Genomic DNA, 27,725 nt, shown 5'->3' with positions numbered 1-27,725 from the left:
TCATCTTCATCTGCCAATCTTCAATAGTTGGTAAATCTTGTTTCTTCCAATTCTTTGCTAGCTATATTCTCGCAGCTCTTGTGGCATACAGAAAAAAGTAACATCCTTTTTGGGGATTTCACCCCCCACTATACCAAGTAAAAAGGCTTCTGGTTTTTTAATAAATGTGTTTTTCAACACTTTTTTCAGTTCATTATAAATCTTTCCCCAGAAGTCTTTTACCTTGGGGCACGTCCACCACATGTGGTAAAAGGTTCCTTCTTTTTCGCTACATTTCCAGCATTTATCATCATGAGTATGATACAGTTTTGCTAACTTCACTGGTGTTAAAGCCTCTGCCATCTTTGGTTTGTTAGCTGGCCACCCCCCCCCGGGTCTATACACAAAGTACCACTGGCAGATGTGGACACAGGGACCGCAGGTGGACAGGAAACAGGGGCAGGGGCACAAGCGGTGGGTGTTGATGCTGGTGCAATGCACAGAAAAACCAAGCGAGAGCAATGAATCCTAAAACGGTACAGTTGGAAGGGACCCCAAGGGTCCTCTAGTCCAACACCCTGCAATGAAGGATTCATAGCTAAAGCTTCCCTGACAGATGGCCATCCAAACTCTATTTGAAAACCTCCAAGGAAGGAGAGGCCACCACCTTCCAAGGTCATCCGTAGACCCAGTGTCGAACAGCCCTTACTGCCAGACATTTTGATTGGCAACCGTCTGCCTTGGGAGATAATGGACAAGTGCAACTTTGGAGCTGTTGGACGGTTGCAGTGCTTGCTGTGGGGAGACACACATTTTGTTTCAGCTGGGGCAGGGGAAGGCATCCAGCTGTGTTGCTGCAGATACAACATGGCATTTCTTCTCTCTTTGCTCCTCCCAGCGGCCATTCCTCCTCTGGTCACTGCTGTGGATGCACAACCTGACCGTCTGTCTCCTGGCACTGCGGTCATCTGCAAGGGGTTGCCACACGGCAGGGTTGATGTTGCTAGTTCTTCCTAAAGTTTAGTCGGAACCTCCTTTCTTGCAATTTGAATCCATTGGTTCCAGTGGAGTGGCAGAAAGCAAGCTTGCTGATGTTTACTTAGTGGGGTATCAGGACGTGCGAGGCCTGCCTTTGAACATAAAGCAAAAGAATATTCAGCATAAAGCAGAAGAAGCAGTGAAGAAATGTCCTGCATTTTCTCTCGCTTCCTTGGATAAAATCCAGGGCCATGGAAGGGTGCTTTCTCCCATGCCCCCAACCTGGAAACATTTGTTTATCGGCTACATCCAAAGGCAAAGAAAAGAACAGCTTACTGCCCCTCTCTTTGGAGGTTTGAACAATCTGTATCCATGCAATGGCCATGTTCACCATTAAAAAAAATAATTGGCAGGGGGAGAAACACAGCTTTCCCTTAGGAGCGGCTGCAAGATCTCTCTATTTAGATGGCGATCAGAGTTATTCTTAAAGACGGTCCTTTCTCCATGGACGCGTTTGGGAAAGGCTGTAGCAGTCGCTGAGCTCACTGGGGCAGAGCAGACCTTTTTGGTGATGCTTAAACAAGTGCCCAAGATTCATTTTTAATAAGGTCTTTCCTACCCCACATCAGGGGAGCTGAGAATCGCTCATAACCTTTTTGTCCCTCTTGTTCAAATGGCTCAGCTCAATTACTGCGGATAATTCAATCCCGTCCCCTAATGAAGTGCTGCTGGCATCAATTCTGGAAAGGAATATGCTTTAATAGGGATACATGAAGCTACACGAGCACTGCCAGGGGAGGGTAGACTTTGGTATTCAGGAGCAGCCACCTATTTTGCCGTGGCAGAAAACTGTTCTCCTCTCTGCTGCAACCATAACCTAAAATAAAAGGAAGCAAAGAAAGGGAAGTGAGCTCTTTGAGAACCACAGGTTGAATAAAAGTTGCCCTCTGTAGTGATGCTGGCCAGAGTGAAGGCCCAGGACTGCCTGGCTATTTCAGAGGGCTAATGAGTGATTGGTCAGCGTAGGTTTGTAATCGACACCCTTGTTCAAATTAATTGAAACAAACAATGTAGTTTATTGTACAAAACTCACATGTTGTTGTTGTTTAGTCGTGTCCGACTCTTCATGACCCCATGGACCAGAGCACGCCAGGCCCTCCTGTCTTCCATTGCCTCCCGCAGTTTGGTCAAACTCATGTTAGTAGCCTCGAGAACACTGTCCAACCATCTCATCCTCTGTCATCCCCTTCTCCTTGTGCCCTCCATCTTTCCCAACATCAGGGTCTTTTCCAGGGAGTCTTCTCTTCTCATGAGGTGTTGCACGAAAGCGCTTTCCCTTCTTCGCAGGGAGTGTAACTATGGAACTTGCAGGCACAAGAATGCAGAGGCGGCACTGGTTTGGATGCCTTTTTCAGAAAGAGGATGACATAGATTCAAGGGAGAGCAGGACTACCGTAGCGGAGCCTCCATGTTCAGAGGGAGCATACCTTAGCCACATCAGGGGAGCTGAGAATCGCTCATAACCTTTTTGTCCCTCCTGTTCAAATGGCTCAGCTCAATTACTTTCCACCAGCCCTCCTTTGAACCTCCATGAGCATTTTTGCCTGCCTGGAATATGTGTTCGAACCCTGGCAGTGCCTCTTGCTTCTCTGCATGGGGGCTGTACAGAAGAAGCTAACCTACTGCACAAAGGTATTGCATGCATTGCTTCGCCCATTTTGGACTCCGGCCCCACCCACCACTCCCAGGTGGCCCCCATAAAATTTTCCAGAAAGGAATGTGCCCATTGCGTCAAACAGGCTCCCCCGTCACTGCTTTAGAATCTCACTCAGTGTTGGGGAGAGGTTTTTTAATGAACGGGATACCAGATTGGACTTTTGATCACTTCTCTCCCCAAAATAGGATGGATTCTAGCAAAGAATTGGACACAAATGCTGCCTGCTCTGGTTTTTCCCTCCCCAAGCTGCCTTATTTGGCAGACCCAGCAAAGTGATTCTTATCTTCGCACTCTTGATTTTCCTGAGTGTCTCTCTTGATAGACGAGGGCTGCTGTGGTTCGCTTACATGGATTTGTAGAACATATTGGTAGGCCCTTAATGGCGCGAGCTTGAAAATGCGAGTCATCAAGCGCATCTTTTTCTCAGAAAAGGTATCAAAGGCTAAATAATTTCTCTGCCATGTTGCAAAGGATTGAATTAAGCTGCTTCTTTTTCAAAAAGGAAAAGAAAAGAAAGGCATACAAATAAGCAAGACAGTTTAATGTATTGACCACAAAGACTGAGTAGTAATGAGATATTTTGAGATGGATAGATCCTTCCTCGGTGGTAATGGAGCTATTCTTGCCATGACAAATGACCTCAGGATAAATACCAGCCTGCCAAGTGGCCTTCCTTGAGTGGCTCAAATGCTTCTTCGATGGAGGCTCCTGGGGCCTTTAATTCCTCCTTGCTAAACGGAGCAACCTTTTGAGATTCAGAAGGCTGTAAACTCCGCAACGACCTTCTGGAAACCTGCCAGTGTTTTTCTGAACCACTTTCTGTCAGTCAGAAGAAGGAGGTTTGCCCTTTTCTGCAGGGTAACAACGAAACGGTACTGAGCAGTTGCTTGTATAACAAATGGCAAACCAAATTGGCTTCCCGTGTCAGTTTTTATCAAGGCCGCTGCTCCCATCAGGAGTCTCCGCCATTAATCTTCAACTTACGCATTCTGTATTTCACCACTTCTCTAATGTCCCATTTGGTGCCAAAGGCTGCAAACTGGTGCAACCTCTCCAGACCATTTGAACAAATGGCCCTCCCTCTTGGATGCTTTCGTTGAGATTCCTGCATTGCAGCAAATCTCAGCTATGGCCATGACCACAAGCATGTATCTAGGACTGAGGGCAGTACTTTTGAATCTAAGCTTCTGACTTCCTGGACCCTGGAGGAAGGATCCCACCACCGTTTAGAAATGATCACCAACCATGTCCCATAATTAATAACAGGTAGGTAGCTGTGTTGCTCTGCCGTAGTTGAAACAAAATAAAAAATACCTTCCAATAGCACCTTAAAAGGTAAAGGGACCCCTGACCATTAGGTCCAGTCGTGGCTAACTCTGGGGTTGCAGAGCTCATCTCACTTTATTGGCCGAGGGAGCCGGTGTACAGCTTCCGGGTCATGTGGCCAGCAGGACTAAGCCGCTTCTGGCGAAGCAGAGCAGCACATGGAAACGCCGTTTACCTTCCCGCTACCTATTGATCTACTTGCACTTTGACGTGCTTTCAGACTGCTAGGTTGGCAGGAGCAGGGACCGAGCAATGGGAGCTCACCCCGCCGCAGGGATTCGAACCACCGACCTTCTGATCGGCAAGTCCTAGGCTCTGTGGTTTAACCCACAGTGCCACCGTGTCCCTTCAATAGCACCTTAGAGACCAACTAAGTTTGTTATTGGTTTGAGCTTTCGTGCACACAAAAGCTCAAACCAATAACAAACTTAGTTGGTCTCTAAGGTGCTATTGGAAGGAGTTTCCATAATTAATAAAAGTGACTTTGCAACCCTGGCGCAAGAGGTGCCTCAGTCATACTTGAAGTGTTCCTTGTGCAAGGCCACAAGGACACCATCGCAAGGCAGAGTATCGACAACTTTTCTGCTGTAGGGTTATGTGAACACACACCATAAATACCTCGTTATGTAACTCATGTTCAGAATACCACAACACACACGTAACTGCTTTATTGTTACTAAGTAGTTCTGTTTGTTGAAGGGACGCGGGTGGTGCTGTGGGTTAAACCACAGAGCCTAGGACTTGCCGATCAGAAGGTCGGCGGTTCGAATCCCCGTGACGGGGTGAGCTCCCGTTGCTCGGTCCCTGCTCCTGCCAACCTAGCAGTTCGAAAGCACATCAAAGTACAAGTAGATGAATAGGTACCGCTCCGGCGGGAAGGTAAACAGCATTTCTGTGCGCTGCTCTGGTTCGCCAGAAGCGGCTTAGTCATGCTGGCCACATGACCCGGAAGCTGTACGCCGGCTTCCTCGGCCAATAAAGCGAGATGAGCGCCGCAACCCCTGAGTCGGCCACGGCCAGACCTAATGGTCAGGAGTCCCTTTACCTTTTAGTTCTGTTTGTTACACTCTCAAGACATAGGGCTATGCAGAAGGCAAGTTCGTTTGTTACACTTTTAAGACATAGGACGATGCAGAAGGAAGATATCAGTATGAAATGGCATCGCCAACAGGAACTGTACATTGTAATCCTTGGACTTGACAAGCTTTGGACTTGACTATCCTTGGACTTTGCAACAATAAAAACATATAGAAGGTTAATAGTAATACGATACGTTATTGCCATCAGGAACTGTGCTTTGCAATTTTTTGATATGACGATTACAGTTTTATTATATATAATGTTACGTTACTTTAGAGCCAGTTTCGTGTGTATAGGGTTATGTGAGTCAGGAGACTCCAATTCACATTTCGCCCCACCTGAAAATTCCCTTAAGCAAGCCTCCGTCTCCAATAATATGCATTTGGGCTACCTTGCTTGGCTGCTTATATGAATCGTTGTAATAATGAAGAAGAAATGCTCAAAAATCAGTGTGCCACGCAGCTTTCTCATTTCATTTCATTCCACGATCCAAAGAGCCTCCGTGGGGAAGGAAGGAAGGGTTGGGTGGTTCTTAATATGCAGCAAGGAAATGTCATCTCTTTTCTGACTGCTTTGCTCTTTCCAATATTTCTTTCCTCTCCTCTTGTTCGCTTGACAGCGCTGCGCAAAGGAAGAGGACTTTTTCGGTTTTAATTTGGGCATATGTATATATAAATAAAACAGATAAATCTTATATGCCACCCAGTCTGGATAGAGAGCAGCCTTTCCAACAGAGCACAGGTTAAAAATCTAACCAGAGATTTCAGAGTCTTTTGCAAAGGTGGTTGACTTCACAGGATGCAGCTTCTATATTTAGGATATTGTTTTCTGTACTCCGCAGTGTTGATGGTTGTCTTCCATCACCTGCAACATAAAGAACCCTCAGGCTCTTTCATCACCCCTGTTGGCAAATGATGTGCGTCTAGCCAGGGAGCACTTTGAATAAACGTGGCACTCATCCTGTCTTCCCAGGCATACAAAATTAGAAGATGGCATCCTGTTTGCATTGTATGTGTGAAACTGGCCTTCTACTAAGAGCTTGTTCACTTTCTCACTTTCCCCAATGCTTTCCCCTGGGAAAACCTGATCTTTGCCGCTGAATCAGAGCAAACGTCAATTGGGTTTTCTCTAGATTGATGTTTGCTCCAATTTAGCACTAAAGAGTGGGTTTTCTGGGAGAAAGCAGCTGGGCAGAGGCAAAACTACTGCTTTCTAGGCACAAGCCAAGTGGAAGTGTGGACAAGCCCTAAGTCAGACCAGCTAGTTCAGTACTGGCTACCAGCTGCAAGATCACAAGTAAAGAAAGGTCTTTTCCTGTAGATTGGCTGAGTGCTATTTCAACACCTCCTTAATGGAAAAGCGAGTCTGGGCACAGCCTCTCCACCTATTAATCAGTTGTCTGGCACAGGTCGCTAATGAAGGAGCTATGTGACAAACTTCTTGTTATGAACTTAGCCTCTTTTCCGTTCCTCTTTTGGCTCTGCAGATTTTCTAACCACCTTTTAATTTGTGCATCTAGCACAGGGATTGCTCTGCGCAGGGCTTTATTTGTGCTTGATCCAGAAGAACATGGTGTGTGGGATTTTGGAGAAAAGAATCTTAATACAGTGGTAACTCTGGATGTGAACGGGATCCGTTCTGGGGCCCCGTTCTCATTCTGAAGCGAACATAAGACACAACTGTGTATCTGTGCGTGCGTGCGTCGCGTTTAGCCACTTCTGCGCATGTGCATGATGTCATTTTGAGCGTCTGCGCATGTGCGAGTGGCGAAACCTGGAAGTTTCATTACTTCCGGGTGGCCACGGAGCGCAACCTGAAAATATTCATCCTGAAGCTACTTCAACCTGAGGTATGACTGTAATCACCAGTCCTGAAAGACCTACACTGGCTCCCAGTACGTTTCCGAGCACAATTCAAAGTGCTGGTGTTGACCTTTAAAGCCCTAAATGGCCTTGGTCCAGTATACCTGAAGGAGCTTCTCCACCCCCATCGTTCTGCCCGGATACTGAGCTCCAGTGCCGAGGGCCTTCTGGCGGCTCCCTCCCTGCGAGAAGTGAGGTTGCAGGGAACCAGGCAGAGGGCCTTCTCGGTAGTGGCGCCCGCCCTGTGGAATGCCCTTCCTTAAGGTATAAAGAAAAGAAATAACTACAGTGGTTCCTCGGGTTAAGTACTTAATTTGTTCCGGAGGTCCATTCTTAACCTGAAACTGTTCTTAACCTGAAGCACCACTTTAGCTAATGGGGCCTCCTTCTGCCGCTGCGCCGCCAGAGCACGATTTCTGTTCTCATCCTGAAGCAAAGTTCTTAACCTGAAGCACTATTTCTGGGTTAGTGGAGTCTGTAACCTGAAGTGTATGTAACCTGAAACGTATGTAACCCGAGGTACCACTGTATCTTTAGAAGACATCTGAAGGCAGCCCTGTTTAGGGAAGTTTTTAACGTTTGCTTTTTATTCTGTTTTTAGTGTTCTGTTGGTAGCCGCCCAGAGTGGCTGAGGAAACCTAGCCAGATGGGCGGGGTATTATTATTATTATTATTATTGGCACGTTGCTGGGAACGTGGTCTCTGGAGCGGGACAGGAGCATCCTTTGCTGGTTCTGTCCTCCTTACAGCCACAGGTGCTCCTGCACGCCCGAGAGTGACACCCCAAGCCTCTTGCTAAATTTATCGCCCCCTCTCCCCAAAGGACCTGCCAGCTTAAAACCCTGGCATGTTTGTGTCAGGGCACGCTGAGCTCTGCCTCAGCAGAGGGAGGCAAAAGGATCCGCCACGAGGCCAGCGGAAGCTGCATGTCAGAAAGATGCACGTCAGGATATAAAGGCCATGTTGGTATTTAATCATCCCTCACCTTTCTTTGCCGTATTGATTCCATCCGATGTTGCCAGGTTACCGGATCTTTTGCTTTGTAGCTGCTGCCTTTATTTCTGACTCATCCTGGATTCTTGCACTGATTAGAGGAGATCTGGTGACACAGACTGGCCTTTCATTCGCTCGCCGATAAGACTTCCAGGCCGGCTTCATGCCATATCAAGGCTAAGGTGGTTTAAGACCGATTAATTGGAAGCACATGCACAACATAATTAAACACCTCGGATTGTTGAAATAAAAACCTCACTCTTGACTAACTTGAGAAAAACGCTGCAAAATCGTGACAAGGTGGCACATGAACTATAAAATCTATTAAACCCCATAAATTTAAAATTACTGGTACTTATTATCCAACATGAAGGACGGTACAACTTTTTAATCACTTAATGGTGGACTTTTCTGGTGGCGCAGAAATGTGTTTATAATTATCTTAATACCACCGAGTGGAATGAAATCTCTGAGCTATTTACATATAAACAGAATAAAAACATGAACAATAACCTTCAGTAACATTTCTTGGAAACCAGATTAAAACAGAACAAATCTCTCTCCCTGCCCACAAAACAGAGACTTAAGAGGAATCATAAAATTGTTCAATCCCTTGCAATGCAGGAATCACAACTAAGTTTTAAAGCCATTGCTGTGTCCACTTCTCAAATCCAAGGGAAGATGTGCTCACTAGGCCTGAGCAGTTTTTGTTTCTTTGAATCAAGAGTTAATTTCACTGACACTTTGTGAGTTATGCCAACCCGACTCCTGCTTTGACGCTTAGGCCAATCGCACAGTTTTATTTCAGGAGCGCCAATAAGTGTATTTCCGAACTCTCTTTCACTGCCTTCTCTGCCTTCTGCCAGGAAAAAAAAGAGAGAGAGAAATGCAATTCTTTTCTGAAGTCGAGTCAATAAACAAATAATAAGCTTTTGTCTTTGGGAGTTCACGGAACCCGGAGTTTGTGACTGGAAAGTTCAGGGACTTGATTATCTCTGACCTTCTGCTCGCTTGTGAGCTTCTCAGCCTCCGTCCCTGGTGCCTCTTGCCTGCGTGTGGCTGTCGTGTTTTGGAAAGCCTGGAGCCAGCATCCAAAGCAATTTGCATTTGTCAGCGCCTGCCTGTGCACTTCAAAACAACATCCTACAGATGGCTCTTTCTTCATAACAGCGACTGGGGACCTCCCCGGACTGCTGCAGAAATGTGCCAAGCGGAGCCAGAATAGAGAAGGTTGGAGCAAGACAGAAATGCTACAGGGGAAGGAGGAGGTAAATGCCCTCCCTCCTAGTTTCTTCCCCAGGACCCAGTCAGACAGAAGCAGTCTGCTCCTGCACATGGAGGATCCATGCACCTCTCATGTCTAAGAACCCTGGAAAGACCTTTCCCCATGCATTTGTGATTTCTATTATTACTATTTTAAAAAAAAATATTAGAAATTTCAACACAATAATTTAAACTAAAATACATCATCCACATTGGTTCCCCCCTCCATTTTCCCCTCCCCTCCCCCCTAAACAGAAAACCCAACCTCCCACCCCCAGCCCCAGACTTCCCTCAGCTCCTTTCTCTGGTTTCTCAACACATCTTTCTGTCTGCATGTTATAAAATTGTAAAGATCCTTAATTTATCTATCTATATGTTACCAATAAAAAGTTTATGAGTGTTTGTTAAAAACCTGCCAAGGAGTCCAATTCATTTTGTTGTTTCTTTAAGTACTTTGCGAAAGGTTCCCATTCTTCTTTAAAGTCACAGTTGTCCATATCACATAGTTTTATGTGTCAACTTCGCCAATTCTGCATAGCCCATTAGTTTCTCTTGCCATAGTTCTTTGGTCAGGATTTCTTCGTTCTTCCATCCTTAAGACTCTTGCCGCCATTGTCACGTACATAAAGATGTTCTTGAATTTCCTTGGCAGGTCTGCTCACTGCTGTTTTCAAGACACACGCTGAAATATACTCGGAGTCGAGTGTGGATTTCATGCTCTTTATTCAGCTCACAGTGGTGAGGAGGAATGGAAGTTCCCCCAGAATGCCTGCTTTATATACATTATTTACACAATGGGCCCCAGGTGATTGGCTAATTCCGGGATTCTCCTGTAGGCCAATCAGGTTGCGGATTCCCTTCCACCTGGAGCTGGATTGGGTGGCTCCTGTGGACCAATCAGACTGCTGCATTCTGAATCCTATTGTTCTAGGACCAATCAGACTGCTGCATTCTGGATCCTATTGTTCTAGGACCAATCAGACTGCTGCATTCTGAATCCTATTCAACCCAGTACATAACCGATAGCCATCAATTGCATGACTGGCTAGAATGAACCACGACTTCTTGACACACACACACACACACACACCGCTGCCCCAAGGGATCCCTCTGCATAGGACCCAAATTAGGGAAACTTCCTAGGACCTGAATTGGACCAAAAGTGTTGTGCCCTTGGAATGATTTTGCAACGTGCAGAAATATCTCTTGGGAATGGTACCTTTCAATACTTCCAGACTTCGGGGGGGGGGGATTTTACAAGCCCCTTAATATAGGCCAATCAGGTTGCGGATTCCCTTCCACCTGGAGCTGGATTGGGTGGCTCCTGTGGACCAATCAGACTGCTGCATTCTGAATCCTATTCAGTTCAGTGCATAACACACACAAAGTGCCCACATTCTGGCTCTGAAGCTGAGGGAGGCAGGTTCCATCATGTTCAGTCCCCCCCTCTCCGCATCCCCTCCCTGTTTAAATCCATTAGCTCAGCTTGCTTCTCTCCCACCCCTTGACTTCGTTCTCCATTAATTTCCTCCCTGGCCCTCTTGATTGTATCATCAAGGCCCTGAAAAGCAGAGCGCTGTGGAGGCAGCAAGTCTGTGTGTCTCTGTGTGTGTGCTTTCTGCATTTGTCAGCCAGCGCAGGAATCTCTCCACTTAAGAGCTGATTGCCTGATTATTTTAGACATTAGCTTGGGCAGTTAAGAGTCGGCGATACTAATGGTGTTTCTGAATGATGTGCTTCCACCCGCCTTGGAGCTGTATTGGTGCCAGCCTCCTCCAGCCACAGATGCGTAGGGTCCTTGTTCCCGTGCAAATGCGGCAGCTGCCAGCAGCAGGAGGAGCGCAGAACTGCAGAGTTGGAAGAGACCCTGAGGGTCATCTAGTCAAACCCCCTGCAAGGCAACACAGGCATCTCACCTAAAGTGTCCGTGACTGGTGGCCATCAGGTCCTGTTCACTCCTCTTTATTTATTTAAGAATATATCTTTATTAATTTAAAATAAATACATTTATGAGAAAACAGACATACATATGAGTAAACAAACATACAATCAAACAAACAAATAACAGAAAAATCAAACAAACCACCACACTGTAAGATACAAGAAGATTATTATAATTATCATCATATATACTCCTGATAAGGAACTGTTATGTACTGAAGTTCTCACCCTGGGCCAGCAGGGGGATACTGTAGATAGTTTTCACTCAGGTCCACATATGCAAATAAGGGATTGAAAGTGACGTTCAGTGATTGGATAGTTACAGAAAGTGGTTACTGTTGCTTGTAGTAGAGCTCTATATAAGTAGGCTGACTGAACCCTTCGGTTCAGTTCTGTTCTGGCCTGTGAATAAACAAGAGCTGTTTGAAGAACCGCTGTGTCGTCTGATATGTTCACCCACAACTTAACAGGAACACAATTATAAAACTTATAGAGAAGAAATTTAAAATGGACTTCCAATTAATCTCACTGTACTTTATCTATCCATTACTTTGTACCGCACAGCTACATATTTCTTATATAATTTCTTTTTAACTCCCTACGAACTTATATTTATACAATACAGGGATCAGTCTAATTCTGCCAAGATGTTTCCTTTTATTCCATAGTTTTCTAAATATTCTTTAAAGATTCTCCAATCCTTGTAGACTTTTTGTTTTGGTTGGCCTCTTACTCTTCCTGTCGCTTTCGCTAGCTGCAGATATTCTATCATTAGGATTTGCCAATCTTCCGTGTCGGGTATTGTTGTTCGTTCCTCTTTAATGCACTTCCTGTTTCAAAGGATAAGTGCACACTGGAAAGAGAACATCCTTGGCCTTTGAAGAGATATGAAATATTGGCAGGGGGGGGACAGTTGCCAGGTTCAAGGTGTTACAATCAGTATATCTATTAGTATATAAGGCCCTTAACGACTTGGGACCAGTTTACCTACGAGCATAGCTGTCAACCGTCCCTTATTTGGCGGGAAACTCCCTTATCCCAGTGCCATGTCCCGCTGCTGTCCTGGATTGATGATGTCCCTTAAATTTCCCGGGTTTCATGCTCACTCGGATTGGGAGGGAAGCAGTGGCTCGGGGTCCTCTGCCTTCTTTTTTTCTTTTAGTATTGTAATGTTCTTTCTTTTGCATGTTTTCTATGTTATATCTGTTAAAATCAATTTTTTAAAAATTGGGGGGAAAACACATTGGCAGGATTGTTGTAATAACCTGCAGTTTCATAAGAGTATATATTTAAAGAAGATGAATAAATGAGCAAATTAAGTTAATTTGGATATGCAGAAGATATGAAAAATAAGTTTAAGGAACCGCAGAAAGAGGGGGAAGGAAGTCAAGTTTTGAAATGTCAAAATGATTGCAAAAATTAGTGAATTGTATAAACTTGAAAAGTATAAATAAAAAATAAAAATAGAAAGGGAACGTTGTTCAGCCGTCGCCTATGTCTCCCGCCAGGCCCACGTCTTCGACCTGAGTGTGAACAAATATGAGCCCATCTGCAACCAGCCGGTGGTGGCCAAGAAGAGAAACAAGATCACCCATGTCCAGTTCAACGCCATCTACCCCATCATCATCATCGGGGATGACCGTGGCCATGTCACCTGCCTGAAGCTGTCTCCCAACCTCCGCAAGATGCCAAAGGTAAGGCAGTTTAAGGCTGGACCAGAGAGGGAGCAACTGCAGGCTGAAGCAGGTGATTTGCTCCACAGGATGTGGTTTAAAATACCTCCTTCCCCCCGAACGTTTTCACATTGGCATGTTGTAGCTGCTAGTATGGAACCCGAGAGCCAAACTAGCTATGGTAATAAATGAAAATCTGTCCTTATTCTCTTATGGGGGACACAAGAGCCCTTCTAGAGTCCTTTGCAGGTTCTCCATCGGTAGGAGAAAATTGAGAAGCAAAGCAACTCATAAGCCTGATCTTTATTGAACTGTTGCAACAGGGTGTCCCCTTCACACGCAGGAAAGGAGGAGGACCCAGAACCCAGGTGTGCCCGCCCTTATATAGATATTTTAAGTTGCCCGCCCTGGAGTCCAAGACCACCCCCAGAAACATCATACCTACATCACAGAAGGGGTGTAGCTCAAGACCACCCCCCCAGACACATCATACCTACATCATAGAAAGGGGTGGTCTACAGCAGAAATCTGAGTGTGTTGTTTGCCAGAAATCTGAGTGCGTTGTTTACCCACTGTCTGGCAGGTTACCTATTAATGCTTACTTGACTGGATCCCTGGGGAGCCTGGCCAGTCTTTTGTAATGATAAATACTTAGTTCCTGAGCCAGGTCACAGGCTCACCCTATTCAAACACAGACATACCCTTAAGACAGGATTTGTGAATGAAAAGACAATGGGGAGGCTTTTCCATTTTCCTTTGACCTTGCAGAGAAAACACCTGGTCAGTTTGGGAGTCAAAATGGCTTCATGGCTGTTCTCCTGTGCTGCTTCAGACATGTGGTTTATATATTTATGTACGTGTTTGCTTGCTACATTTATGAACCTTTATTATATACATAAGACCTTAATTTTTTTATTTCACCACCAAGCTTTGGGGTGGCTGCAGACAGAGAAGAAATTCCATTTGCACACTGAGGTCCAGCTCCAAGGGCCTCCTGGCGGTTCCCTCCCTGCGAGAAGTGAGGTTACAGGGAACCAGGCAGAGGGCCTTCTCGGTGGTGGTGCCCGCCCTATGGAACACCCTCCCATCAAATGTCAAGGGGAAAATACAACTATCTGGCTTTTAGAAGACATCTGAAGGCAGTTTAGGGAAGTTTTTAGTGACTGATGTTTTAATGTATTTTTAATATTTTGTTGGAAGCTGCCCAGTGTGGCTGGGGAAACCCATCCAGATGCGTGGGGTATAAATAATAAAATTATTATTATTATTATTACAAGAAGAAAGTACCCACTTTGCACTTTTTGAACCAGTGCACAAACTAAAGCACAATTATCCTCTGAAACCTCAAAGTGGTTTACAAAATGAATAAAACAATTAATATCAATTAAGCAATACAAATCTACTTAAAACTGCCAAGCAATTAAAATCAACAATAAACTACAAACAGGTTATAAAACTCATCAGCGTTCTCCATATCTGGGGAAGCTTGTCTGAACAGAAATGTTTTTAGCAAGTGTCGAAAAGGGTACAGCGAAGGCGCCTGCTTGCCTGCCTGACGTCGTCAGGGTTTTAGGCTTACCGAACAGAAGTGACCACAAATGAGGTCTTTGAAAAGGCAGGAGTACAGAAAACATGGGAATGCAGGAGGCTGGCAGCGACATCTCTTTTTTCAAATTTTGCTTGTTTTGCTTTTCCTCGCAGGGACTCAAAAGTAGTTTGGACTAAATAATGCATCAGGACGCAAATGGGGCTTCTGCCGTAAGCCCCACCCTCAAAACACTGGCTGTTGTCAATCATTGTAAATTCTTCATGATTTTCTCTTTCAATTGAGAGCTGCTTCATGTTTCAGCAGCAGAGTTGGACCTCGTGGTCCCACTATTGTGCAATCAAATTTTTGGGTACAATGCTCGGAAGGTGTCCGGGTCATGTCTAAAAGCAGCAGACAGAATGGCCAGGATTTCTTGCATATACTGTATTTTTCGCTCTATAGGACATACCGGACCACCTTGTTTTAGAGGGGGAGAATAAGAAGAAAAAAAATCTCCCCCTCTCTGCTCAGCGCTCCTTCAGCAAAGTGACAGGAGAAACAGAGCCCCTTCCATTTCTCCTTCCGCTTCACTGAAGGGGCGCTGCGCAGCTCTCCCTCTCTGCTGAAGCCAGGAGAGTCTTGCTCTCCTGGCTTCAGCAAAAGGAACCCGAAGCCTGCAGAGCGCAACGGGAACTCGCACTGCACTCCGAAGGCTTCAGGCGGCTATCCCTGAATCCTGGAGAGCAAGAGGGGTCGGTGCGCACCGACCCCTCTCGCTCTCCAGGCTTCAACGAAAGCAACACGAAGCCTCCGGAGCGCGGAGGGAGCGCTCCCTCTGCGCTTCGGAGGCTTCCCGTTGCTGTCGCTGAAGCCAAGGAGCCTGCATTTGCTCCATAGGACGCACAAACATTTCCCCTTAATTTTTGGAGGGGAAAAAGTGTGTCCTATAGAGCGAAAAATATGGTATTTGCAAACCACTTAATACTGAAACAGTCTCCGAGCTGTTTACGAAAACAACAAATACGACATATATATCCTGACAGGCTTATCCTGACTTACTTTTTCGCTGTGCTTTCAAAGTACAGATCTGCACTTTAAATCTCTGTATCTGAGTGTTTCTCCATTGTTTTTGTCCCAAACCTTTCCCCACCGAAACCTGCAATTTACCTCTGCATCAGCAAGCTGCAGGAAATCCCGTTGCCGTTTGTTCCATTTCAGTGGTAAAATGTGGGTTTTCCCAAGGAACGTGCTGAGACAAAAATAAAATCACTCCGACGTGGAGTTTTAAAGTTTGGACTTGTGGAAATGCAGCGCAAAAGGAAGTCTGGATGAGGCCTAAAACAATGAAGGGGGGGGTAATATTAGTTGAAAAGCAAAAAAACTCAAAGCAACTCGACAAGATAAAATACAACAAATAAAAGCAATTTAAAACCAGAAATAAATTAAAATAATTAACAATACAAAATAGTCATTCAGTAACATATTAATACATACCCTCCAATATTTCTTCAATGAAAATAGGGATGTCTCATTCCATAATGATAATTTTACTATTTATGCCCTACACATCTTACTGGGTTGCTCCAGCCGCTCTGCGCAGCTTCCAACATACCGTATTTTTCGCTTCATAAGATGCACCTGACAATAAGACGCTCCTAGTTTTTAGAGGAGGAAAACAAGAAAAAAAATATTCTGAATGAAACAGTGGGTGTGTGATTTTTGTGGTTCATGCTGTGGCCACAGACATTATATGCAATTTGACGGTGAGTTTGGGGTAGCCCAATGCAAAAATCCTGAGGATCCATGTGGATCCGTGCTTTGTAACCACATTTTTGCGCCATTGCAGCCCCACGCAACAGTGGGTGAGTGATTTTTTTGGATGCAGGCTGTAGCCATGGACAGCCTCAGCTTCCTCTGACAGGGCTGGGAGAGGAGCACCTGCAGACAATGGGTCCTCCATCACCTCAGGAGCCAGAGCAGACTCAGCTGGTGCCTGCACCTGAGGACCCAGCACAGGTGAGGACCCTTCAGGCTCATGCCCCAGCCCCAGCTCAGCTGGTTTTGGAGGCAGGGACTCGTGTGCAGGCTGAGATTCCTCAGGTTCAGCCTCTGAGTCTGAATCCCAGGCCATCACACCTGTTCTCGTGTGGCCACCCTCTGCCCCTTCCTCAGGAGGGGCGCACAGGGAGGGGCCTCTGATGAAGACCACAGGGATGGGCTGGTTCATAAGTGGAGAGGCACTGAGCAAGATGAACCAGCCATCTTGCAGGTGCAGAAACCATGCAATATCTGCCAGTGTTTGATATTAAGACAAATCTGGGTCCCGGCGCTTTTTAGGAACTGTCTGGCATCTGGCAGCTCTAAATCCTAACAAATTAAGCTCAGCACGGCCAGGAATAATCCCTCCCTGTCTTGTTTCAGTCCTGCTTTTCTCCCTTGCATACAGGTATTAATAGCTTGAGTGATTTTTATAGACCCTTTCTCTGATTTCTCGATTGCCTCCGATGGTGAGGATAAACATGACATTGTGCATTGTTAGCAAGGCCAAATCAAGCTGGAGAGACGGACAGCTGGAGGGAGACAAAATTCGCTTCGCAGTTTGTCTCTGGTCTCGCTTGCCTGTTACACTTAAAGGGGCGTTTGCTGAGGAATTTCAGTGTTTCCCGCAGGGGAAGCAGCAGTTGTGATCTACAGGCTAATCTAAGGGGTGGGCTTGCGCATGGACCTTGTCTGAATGATCCCTTAATGAATGGGAGGGAATCTGTAATTACAAAGGAAGCGCACGCTCTCTGCCAGAGACATTCTCTGGGGATGAATGGTCTTGCCACCCACGGCGCCATGGCATTTGAACCACTGTGTTACGCAGAAGCTCACCCCATGCTCGGTAAATGGCGTTTAGCGAAATGGGGAGCTTTTTCCAAAGAGGTTCCTTGTGTGGGACTTTCCTAGTCTTTGTTTCCTTCAGCACCAGACGGGAAGTTCGGTTTTTTAGGGAACTTCTCTCAGATGGAACGTGCATCCCATCCTGCCCGCCTCAGGACCATAGCTGTCAACCGTCCCTTATTTGGCGGGAAAGTCCCTTATCCCAGCACTGTGTCCCGCTGCTGTCCCTTATTGATGATGTCCCTTAAATTTCCCAGGTTTCAAAGGAAGCAGCTCCTCTCCCTCCCTCCCTGCCGGCCAGGGAGGAGGGAGGCTCCAGCTGTGTTGCTTGGCTGCGTTGCTCACCCAATAAGGAGTCTAAGAATGACTGGGGGGTGGAGCTTGCATGCCTTGTGCCGATCAAATCGGCCGCATTGCCTGGGGACTCGCCTTTGCTCAGCGCTTCCCAGCGGAGAGGTGACGGTGGTTTTCCTTGCTGCATCCCCTTTGCCGGGTTGCTGTGCTGTGGGAACCACCGCTTGAGGCTTCGTTTGGCTGCTGGCTGGGCTTTCTGCCTCTGGCTTGGAGGGGCTCAGAGGTTGAACATACCTGTGCTTGGAAAATCCCTTATTTTGGCTGCTGATCCCTTATTTTCGAGGCTGCTGGTCCCTTATTTTCAAATCTGTAAGTGCTCAGGACGGACTCGCAGCTGCCCCCTGCCTTCTGCCAGGCAGGTGGACGGGAGACCCGTGGGGATTTTTGCCCAGATCAAACACTGTGAGGGCCACGTCTTGTTTCTGATGTGCTCTCCTCCTCCTAGAGAGGAGGGGTTGGGAGCGGGAGCAGCTTCCCGCTGGAGCAGGGGGGCGTGCTTGGCTCCCTGCTCCTGATTGCTTCAGCTGCCACGGCCAAGCCTTCTGGCCGACCAATAGGGCCGGCTGGTGGGCAGGGCTGGCCGCATTTAAACAGCCGCGGCAGCGCTCAGCTCCCAGTCTGTTCCTGCTATTGACAAATCCAGGAAATTTTTGAATGGTGTGGTGGCCCGCAAGCTGCTATATACGAATGGCCATGTGATCGCACACCCTGACATCTGTTTCAGCAAAGTGGTTCTTTTTCGTGATGATGGCGTCCATCTTTCCGATCAAGGGAATGATGTGGGGTTGGCAAACATCATCAGAAGTATTAGGAATTGGTTGCAGCAATCCGAAACCAGGGAAGAGAAGCAGCGGAAGAAGAATGGAAAAAATTTAAAGACTATTTAAAGAAATATTACAAAATTAATGAAAGTTAGAATGATGTTGGACTAGAAAATAAATGGTTACTATTAGTAATGGTTAAGATAAGGAGAATAAGGAAGATTAAACTAAATTAAAATAAGGGAAGATTTGCTGAATAATTGATTAGAAATTGGAATACAGAAAAGGGAGGCATGAGGAAGTCGGAGAAGAAAGGTATAAGAAAATAAGATCTGAAATTGTACTTGTTTTTGTTTTTGTTTTTGTTTGTGTGTTTGTTGTGTTTATTGTATTGTATTGTTATGTTTTTGTGGTTATAAAAAATTCTTTAATAAAAATTATATTAAAAAAAAAAGGAATTGGTTGCAGCAGTGAGGGTACTGGCAGCGAGCCCTTTGGCTCAGGTGGCGGTTACGCATTGGAATATGTGTGCTGTGTTGGAGGATTGGGTATGTGCCATCATCCAGCCCTCCTCTTTTGGGTATTCTGTTAAAGGAATCCGGTAGTCGTGGATCCTGTCCGATGCCCTGCTGGTGGCTAGGGCCATGGCACGACCCCCGGTGACGTCATGGGGGGGGCTTCCAGTTGTATTTGCATCAACAAGCTCCTCCCATTGGTTGTTAACCCTGATATGACTCCCATGGAGTCTTGTATTGCTGTTTCATCCAGCGCCTAAGCCAATACTACTCACATGCTGTAACCAATAAAAGTTGTGGCCTACTTTTGCCCATTAATCTAAAATAATGTGTCTTTGTGTCTTATTATACTCATATGTGGGTGGCGGGTCCTCGACTCACAAGAAGAAGCCCTGTGGGAGTGTGAACTGGGATGCCAGAAAGACTGGAGCATCCTTCTCTCCAAGACCAATGAATTACAAAACAATAGCAGCAAACCGCTGTGCGAATTAACCTGGAATTCAGACCCGACTCTAGTTTGAGGGGCGCAAATTCAAGTCTGGTGTAGGCTAGTTTAGGGATGGGTGAATTTGCCAATGTCTGTTTCTCCAAGTTTCTCATTTCCCACCCACCTCCAGTTTCAAGTTCATTTCCCAGTTTGCAATTTCTCCCCCCCCTTTTTTTGAGCCCTAGTGAAAATGTATCATCATTCTAATGCAAATTTCTCACAGTGTGCACATTTTTGTATGCCTTTTTTTTGCAAAGCAATTTCCACATTTGGAAGAACTTGATTGTTTAGAGTGGCAGCGCCTAAAGAGTAGCTGGGAAAACCCAGCCAGATGGGTGGGTTATAAATAAATAAATAAATAAATAAATAAATAAATAAATAAATAATAATTAAACTTCAAAACTCCCTTGGTATCTTCACTGTATTCTTTTTGGTGCCTGCTAAAAACATTCTTGTTTGGGCAAGCCTCCCCAGATGCTTAGAAATGCTGATGTGAATTTTAATCTGTTTCAGTATTTTAACTTTTCATATGTATTGCTATTTTTTCCTGGTTTTGATTTTTTTATCTTTTCGTAAACCGCTTTAATGTATATGTTTTGGGTTCTTTAGTTTTTGTTTTTTACAATCATGCAGTGTAATAATTTTATGAAATAAATAAGATTATGGTATGACATGCTTTCCCCAACCTGAAGCCCTCCAGTCCTCCAGCCCTCCATTCACTTGGGCCTTCCTTCTAAGTGAACACACACAGCATTGCAGTGCAAATGGTTCTGTTCTTTCTCAGAACCCTCCCTCAAAAGCCTCTTCAGATTCCTTCATTCTGGAAAGTCACCCATCAGCCTGATTGAAGGCTCTCCTTCAGTTCTGCTAGAAGGCAGAGTCAGGTGCTGCCAACTTGTCCCTCTCCACCTTCCTTTGATAGTTGTTTGCATGCCTCCTGGGCGACAGGAAAGTCTTCCCTCTGGCGAAATTCTCTTTGTAGCTTCCCAGATTGCTGGGATGCCAACTCCTCGCTGAGAACTGTTTAACAGCAGCCTCTGTTTCTAGCTGCTGAAAGTAGGTGGGTTATGAGTTCTTTGTGGTGTAAATGGGCATTGTTGTCTTGAAAGATGTTTAGTGGAATGACCTGTCAGGAGTAAGCATGGACCAATGGTACCAAATAGTATGGGAAACAGCCTTACTAGAAAACTAACCAATAAACTGAAACTGACACGGGGACAAACAGAAGAAGATGCCTTTACCCTGGTATGGCTCCCCTTTATCACATACACAGCCCAACAAGACAATGACAATAATCCACCAACAGCATATGAATCAATATGGCTAACCTGATCCAAAACACCCACCCACCCCACTCACACATTAAAACAAAGACCACCACAGCCAACCACAAATGAACAGTCACACCCATGGCTAACCCCAACCTCTCTTACCACCGAAGGAAGACAAATGAACAGCAGAGAACCTGCACAAGCGACGCTGACACCAAACCCTACATAAACGTAAAGGTAAAGGGACCCCTGACCATTAGGTCCAGTCGTGGCTGACTCTGGGGTAGCGGTGCTCATCTCGCTATATTGGCCGAGGGAGCCGGCATACAGCTTCTGGGTCATGTAGCCAGCATGACTAAGCCGCTTCTGGCGAACCAGAGCAGCGCATGGAAACGCCGTTTACCTTCCCGCCGGAGTGGTACCTATTTATCTACTTGCACTTTGACTTGCTTTCGAACTGCTAGGTAGGCAGGAGCAGGGACTGAGCAACGGGAGCTCACCCCGTCGTGGGGATTCGAACCATCAACCTTCTGATCGGCAAGCCCTAGGCTCTGTGGTTTAACCCACAGCGCCACCTGCGTCCCTAAACCCTACATACATTAAGCAAAATAGAAACATTGCCACCCAACCTTCCCATCTCCCCCTCCCCCTTTTCTTCCTAATGTCTCAACAAATGAAACTGATTTGTAAAAATGTTACATGGAAAAAATACAAGAGAGAGACATTACACACACTTTTGTAAATCAAGAAAATCTTTAATAAAAATACAAAAACAAAATCGAAACAGCAGCCTCTGTTTCTGGGCAGCTCTGCCACCCCCTCCCATCGCATCCTCTTCGTCCAGCAAAAAGACCAAGCATTTGATAGTTTCAACAGGTTTAACATGGCATACGGGAGGCAGTGAAAGACAGGAGTGCCTGGCATGCTCTGGTCCATGGGGTCACGAAGAGTCGGACACGACTAAACGACTAAACAACAACAACAACATGGGAGCAAGAGCCACAGACACGGCTGCTCTGGCTGGGAATCCTTTGAGAATCGCTGCCTGTCAACTCTCGCCTGTGGTTTCGTGCCAGGAGCAACGCCGGAGGTTTATAACTCCATCCACTGTGATGACGTGAACGCCACTGAAGAAACTCCTTCGCGCAACACGTAGCTAAACTATGGAACTCCCTCCCACAAGAGGGAGGCTTTAAAAGAGGGTTGAACAAATTAATGGAGGAGATGACAGTCGATGGCGATGGTCTATCTCCACAGCTGGAAGCAATGTTACTTCTGAATACCAATTGCTGGAAAACTCAGGGGGAGAGAGTGCTCTTGTGCTTTTGAGTGCTTTTTTATAGACCTTTTTACAGGCATCTGGTTGGCCACTGGGAGAACAGGATGCTGGACTAGATGGGCCATTGCCCTGATCCTGCAGCCGCTTCCTCTGTTCTTATGATAATCACAGGCTGGTTGTGTGTAGTGGGGAAACTTCAGTGGTGGAGGGGTAGACATTCAAGTCCACCCCAGCCTTAAAGCATATGTTTAATGGCAGTAATAAGGGATGTGGGTGGCACTGTGGTTTAAACTACTGAGCCTAGGGCTTGCCGATTGGAAGGTCAGTGGTTCAAATTCCCGTGACAGTGTGAGCTCCCGTTGTTCGATTCCTGCTCTTGCCAACCTAGCAGTTTGAAAGCACATCAAAGTGCAAGTAGATAAATAGGTACGGCTGCAATGGGAAGGTAAACGGTGTTTCCGTGCACTGCTCTGGTTCGCCAGAAGCGGCTTAGTCCTGCTAGCCATATGACCCAGAAAAACTGTCTGTGGACAAACGTCGGCTCCCTTGGCCAGTAAAGTGAGATGTGCGCCACAACCCCAGAGTCGTTCACGACTGGACTTAACTGTCAGGGGTCCTTTACCTTTTAATGGCAGTACAGTGGTACCTCGGGTTGCAGACGCTTCAGGTTACAGACTCTGCTAACCCAGAAATAGTACCTCAGGTTAGGAACTTTGCTTCAGGATGAGAACAGAAATCGCACGGTGGCAGCAGGAGGCCCCATTAGCTAAACTGGTACCTCAGGTTAAGAACAGTTTCAGGTTAAGAACGGACCTCCAGAACGAATTAAGTTCTTAACCCAGGTTACCACTGTAATACCCTTACAGTGTTATTTTTCTGAAGTTCTTGCTGTCTGGTGTGAGTGCTTTTTGACCAATGTGGCTGTTGTTGGGGCAGATGCCTGTCTGTCTGTCTGTCTGTCTGTCTGTCTGTGTCCCCTCAGGCGAGCTGTACTTCTGAGTATTTTCCTCAGAGGAAAGGCTAGCAGAACTGGTGTCTCCGATAAGGCATTGCAGCCAGCAGGAGGCCATCTTGCAGTGTGATGAATATCCATGGAACTTGCTTTTAGAATACAGAGCAGGTGGTTAAGGCTTCGAGCCTCGATACTGGATTTCCCTAATGCATGGAAAACCCAGATAATATTAACAGACCAGATGATAATTCTGCACCCATCCATGTTCTCTTCAACCCCACAGGGCTTTCCCCATGAGACTTGCCTTTGAAAACGGTTCTGCAATTTGTTTCCTGTGGCTTTATCTTCCTTGTCAATTGTGCCTGGCAGATGTGGAAGGGAAGGGTCATGGAAAAGGTTCGTTTTAACCCAAGAACTAATGAAGCAATCCCAGAGGCCATGTGAGCCTGGGATGAGAGGCTGAAGCAGGCCATAGAGCAGCTGAACCAAGGTTGCAGTGGGGCTGTGTGAATGCAGCCTAATGTGTCTAGCCTTTGGTGGCCAGTTCAGAGTCAGGCTGCTCTGCCACTTCCTGGAGAGTTTCCCTTTTCATTCTTTGCATATTCTCTCTTCGGGTTGAAAAGCCAGTTGAGCTCAAAGGGTTTGCTTGATCTTTGCAGCCAAAGAAAAGTTCCCAGCACAAATGAGAGAGAACAGGGTGAATGGCTCCATTTGCGGGGAAGATCTCCTGAGCTGGGCTGGTTATGCCCTGGACCCTTGACTCCTCCCCCTAAAAAAAGGGGGGGTCAGGGAAAGTGATTGACAAGTTGGCATTATGGATGCCCACCTTCCCCCTCAATGGCAGAAGGGGATAGTACTAGAGAAAGGAAAGTCCAGGGTGCTTAGTCTTCTGAACGCAACCCCTTGGCTCTGGCAGACTTCTATTGAGCCACGAATATGCTCCCCGCCCGTGCCATTTTGTGATCTGCTGTGCGTTGCAGAAGGTTGCTTCTCTGCCCCCAAACAGAAACATCTCAACAATCAATATTTTAATAGATAAGGGTTACGGTGACCGGCAACTCAGGGAACCTGGGGGATCAAGCACCAGAGAGGTCCACCACTGAAGGCTGTGGGTTTGGCCCCATAGAGTGGTGGTCCACTCTGAGCAGACACCCATGTTTTTAGAAGATTCAGTGGGTTGGTTTGCAACGACAGCCGTTGGACGGACTTTCCCCACACAAATGGGATGGAGACCTTGCAACCCTTTTAGAAAATAATAATAATAATTCCGTAGAGTCAGTGTCTTGACTCACTTTCTGGAAGCATCTGCAGCCACCTGGGCAGATCTCATGAGCAGACACTTTCCCAGGGTACGCCTGCTTTCTGTCACGTACTGTGGCCTGGATATAGTAAGTGGATTATGGGCCTAAGGTTAGAGGCTTTTTGGCCTTAAACACACACACACACACTGCAACTCCTGTATTCTAGATTCCCTCCTGTCCCTCCTTAAGGCTCTGAGCTCTTTTCTTCCTAGTGTTGTAAACAAAAATCTGCCCTTTTCCCTTATGGGGTATCCAAGAGCCCATATAGAGTCCTCACATAGGTTCCCTATTGGTAGGAGAAAATAACAGAGACCAAGCAGGGAATATTGAGAAGCAAAGCAGCTAGTAAGCCTGATCTTTATTGATCTGTTGCAACAGGGTGCTCCCCTCACAGGCAGGAAAGGACCCAGAACCAAGATATGCCTGTCCTTATATAGACATTTTAAATTGCCCACCCTGGAGTCCAAGACCACCCCCCAGACACATCATACCTACATCACAGAAAGGGCGGTCTACAGCAGAAATATGAGTGCGTGGTTTATCTCCTGTTGTTGTTTATCTCCTGTCTGGCAGGTTACCTGTTACTGCTTACTTGATTGGATACCCTGGGGAGCCTGGCCAGTCTTTTGTAATGATAAATACTTAGTTCCTGAGCCAGGTCACAGGCTTACCCTATTCAAACACAGGCATACCCTTAAGACAGGATTTGTGAAGGAAAAGACAATGGGGAGGCTTTTTCCATTTCCCTTAGACCTTGCAGAGAAAACATTTGGTCAGTTTGGGAATCAAAAATGGTTTCAGGTCGGTCTTCCTGTGCTGATCTATGTATGTGCTTGGTTGGTATGTTTATGAACATTTATTATACATCTAAGACCTTAAAATTCTTATAGCCCCTTCACATAAGCCCCCTGCCTTAGCCATCCCTGAACAAAGAAGTCCTGGAAAAAAAAGTGTGCCGACCTGGCTAAATTCTTCCATTTTTTGAAGCATCCTTACTCAGTGGTACTTATTCCCCTGTAAACAGGCTTAGGATGGTGATACTGAAAGTTTATCTTGCTTGTTCTTGCAACTGTCTGAGGCTGATCTTTAATATTTCTATTTCATAGAAGGGGGGACTGAGGCTGAAAGGTAACTGGTGCTCTGGGCATTGTTCCTGAACTAGCATTCACATCCCTTGACTTTCGGTAGTCTTTTAGATATTGAAACCCTAGATGCAGAGTGCCTGGTTGCTGATATCACTCAGCCTTGGGTTGGAAAAAGTGCTCAGAGCAGAGGGCAGCTCTTGTTCCATTTTGCAAGATTCCCTAAAGAGAGATCTTCCATGCTTGCCTTCTTTTCTAACGATTGGGGCCTTAGAAGACACAGGGGCTCAACTCCTTCTGAATGAGAGTGATGGGAGTCCAAATGGCTTCATCTGCTAATTATTTTCTTCTGCACCAGTAACCAGAAATGGGGGTGTCTGTGCTATCAGATGCACACTGCACCTCTGGATTCCCAAATGCACTTAAATATTTAATAGGATCATTTGGGAGAGAAAGATAAATTGGTAGGCATTTGCACTCAAACTGGAGAGGCTGTTCTCACCTGGGAGAAGGAATCCGGTTTCAACAGCGCTGTTTTTTAATTAGGAAATTTCATTTCATCTAAGAGGAAATAACAAACTTTTATCTCCATAAATAGAAGAAAGGGCCTGTGCATTGAAAAAATAATAATATCCCAGATGCCTGACACCCCCCTCCACCTGAAACTGAAAGAAAATGAGTGTGGAGAGGAGATGATGTGTTGTGCTTTTTTAAACACATACGCACAAAACAAAGTGAGAAAGCAAGGAATAGTTCGTTCTGGGCCAGAGCTGGAGAAGGGGAAGATGGCTGTAGCAGGACTTGACTCTGAGATGCCTCATTTTGATGATTCAGGGCCATTTGGAGCATCCTTTCTCCAGCAGAGATTCCCCCCCCCCTTGGTGTGGGATGTGAGAGAGAGAAAGGATAGCTAATCCATTGGCTCCTGGCTGTGCTAACTGATGTGAGGAGCCGGAGTAAAGGTTATCTCTTAGCTCCAGGGCTGTGGAAAGTTGGGTGAGGGGAGCTGAGCCTCTTTCTGCCCTGTTTCCTCCCAGTTTCCCACTGCGGCAGGTGCTTTTCTGGCTTTGATACCTGGAGTGAACCAACCTTGGGAGAAATGTCCCTGGAGCAGCGCAAGAAAGTGCAGAGGATGTGTTTGGCCCCAGAACTGTGGGTCCCAGCCAGCCAGCCAGCCTCCCCCACCTCCCACCCAGCGATGTGATATTCCTAATGTTATTCTGAAGTCTCAAAACTACTCCATAAACATTTCATGCACAATCAAAAGCAAGCATTAGCAGAGAGCATTTTAAAAGTTCAATTAAGAAGTGATTGGAAACGCTATCCAGTCAAGACAGTGATGTAAAAACGCCTTAAAAAAACAAAATACCCTGATAGTTGGAGGAGCATATGGTGATGTGTGATTGCCCTTTAAATTTTTTGCAGCTGGATGCGGCCAATGACTATATTTAGTCAAACCTGGTGAGTCTTGATTGCAATTCATTAGTTGAAGTCTGCAGGATCGCACTTCTCTGTGGGTGGAGATCTGAAGGCGGCTCTCTGCTGTTTGAACGAAGGCTCTCTGCTGGCAGTGTGTGTGTGTGTGTGTGTGTGTGTGTGTGTGTGTGCGCACGCGCAGTTATCCCACTTCTGCCATTTCTGATAAGTGAGCTTGGCAGGGTTTTTTCCACCCCACCTCTTGCATTGTTTTAAAAACCTGGAAGCCCACTTGGAGCACAGGCAGCGGTGGACCAAAAAGAAATGTGTGTGTGTGTGTGCATAATAGGAAGCAGAGCACATCTCAAGCCACACGAAACTTCCGTAGAAGATGGAGCCAGCTTGTTTCCTGCGGCTCCAAAGGGCAGGAACCAACAGATTCAAATGGCAAGAAAGAAGATTCCGACTAAACACCAGGAAGAACCCCTTCATTGGAGGTTTTCAGCAGAGGTTGGATGACCACCTGTCATGAATCCTTTAGTTGTAACTCCTGCACAAGAGTTTATTACATATGTATGCATTTATCTTGTTGCGTTTCTATCCCAGCTTTTCTCCTAAGGAGCTCAAGTTGGCAGACATGGATCTGCTCCTTCTCCTCACTTAGCCCTTGCAGCCTTGTGAGGTAGGTTAGGCTGAGATGGAGTGGGTGGCCCAAGGTCACCCAGCTAGTCTCCTGCCTGAGTGGGAGGATTTGAACCCTGCTCTTTCCCAGGTCCTGCTCTGACACAAACCACTAATCCACACTGGATCCTCCCACCAGATGGCAAAGAGAAAAATAACTACCAAACTTTTAGAAGATCTCTGAAGGCAGCCCTGTTTAGGGAAGCTTTTAATGTTTAATAGGTTATTGTATTTTAGTGTTCTGTTGGAAGCCACCAAGAGTGGCTGGGGAAACCCAGCCAGATGGGCAGGGTATGAAAAATTATTATTATTACACTGGCTTTCAGGTTTCTTTTTTTTTTATAATAATATTTATTAAAGTTTTGAAAATACAACAAAGGAGGAAAAGTAAAAACAAGAAAAA

At 46.0% G+C, this 27,725-nt stretch overlaps 1 protein-coding gene across 1 annotated transcript in view; it reads left to right on the top strand.

The window, feature by feature from the left end:
• DNAI1 (dynein axonemal intermediate chain 1) overlaps positions 1 to 27,725 on the top strand; it is a 173,185-nt gene that overhangs the window by 117,677 nt on the left and 27,783 nt on the right. The window contains exon 19 of the mRNA XM_053409184.1: positions 12,648 to 12,833. Within this exon, the coding sequence (XP_053265159.1) occupies positions 12,648 to 12,833 (186 nt within the window). The remainder of the gene's footprint in view (positions 1 to 12,647; positions 12,834 to 27,725) is intronic.

The sequence above is a fragment of the Podarcis raffonei genome, chromosome 11 (genome assembly GCF_027172205.1).
Source record: "Podarcis raffonei isolate rPodRaf1 chromosome 11, rPodRaf1.pri, whole genome shotgun sequence".
Lineage (NCBI taxonomy): Eukaryota > Metazoa > Chordata > Lepidosauria > Squamata > Lacertidae > Podarcis > Podarcis raffonei.
Note: the sequence above shows the minus strand (reverse complement) of the source record. Positions and strands in the feature narration are given on the sequence as shown.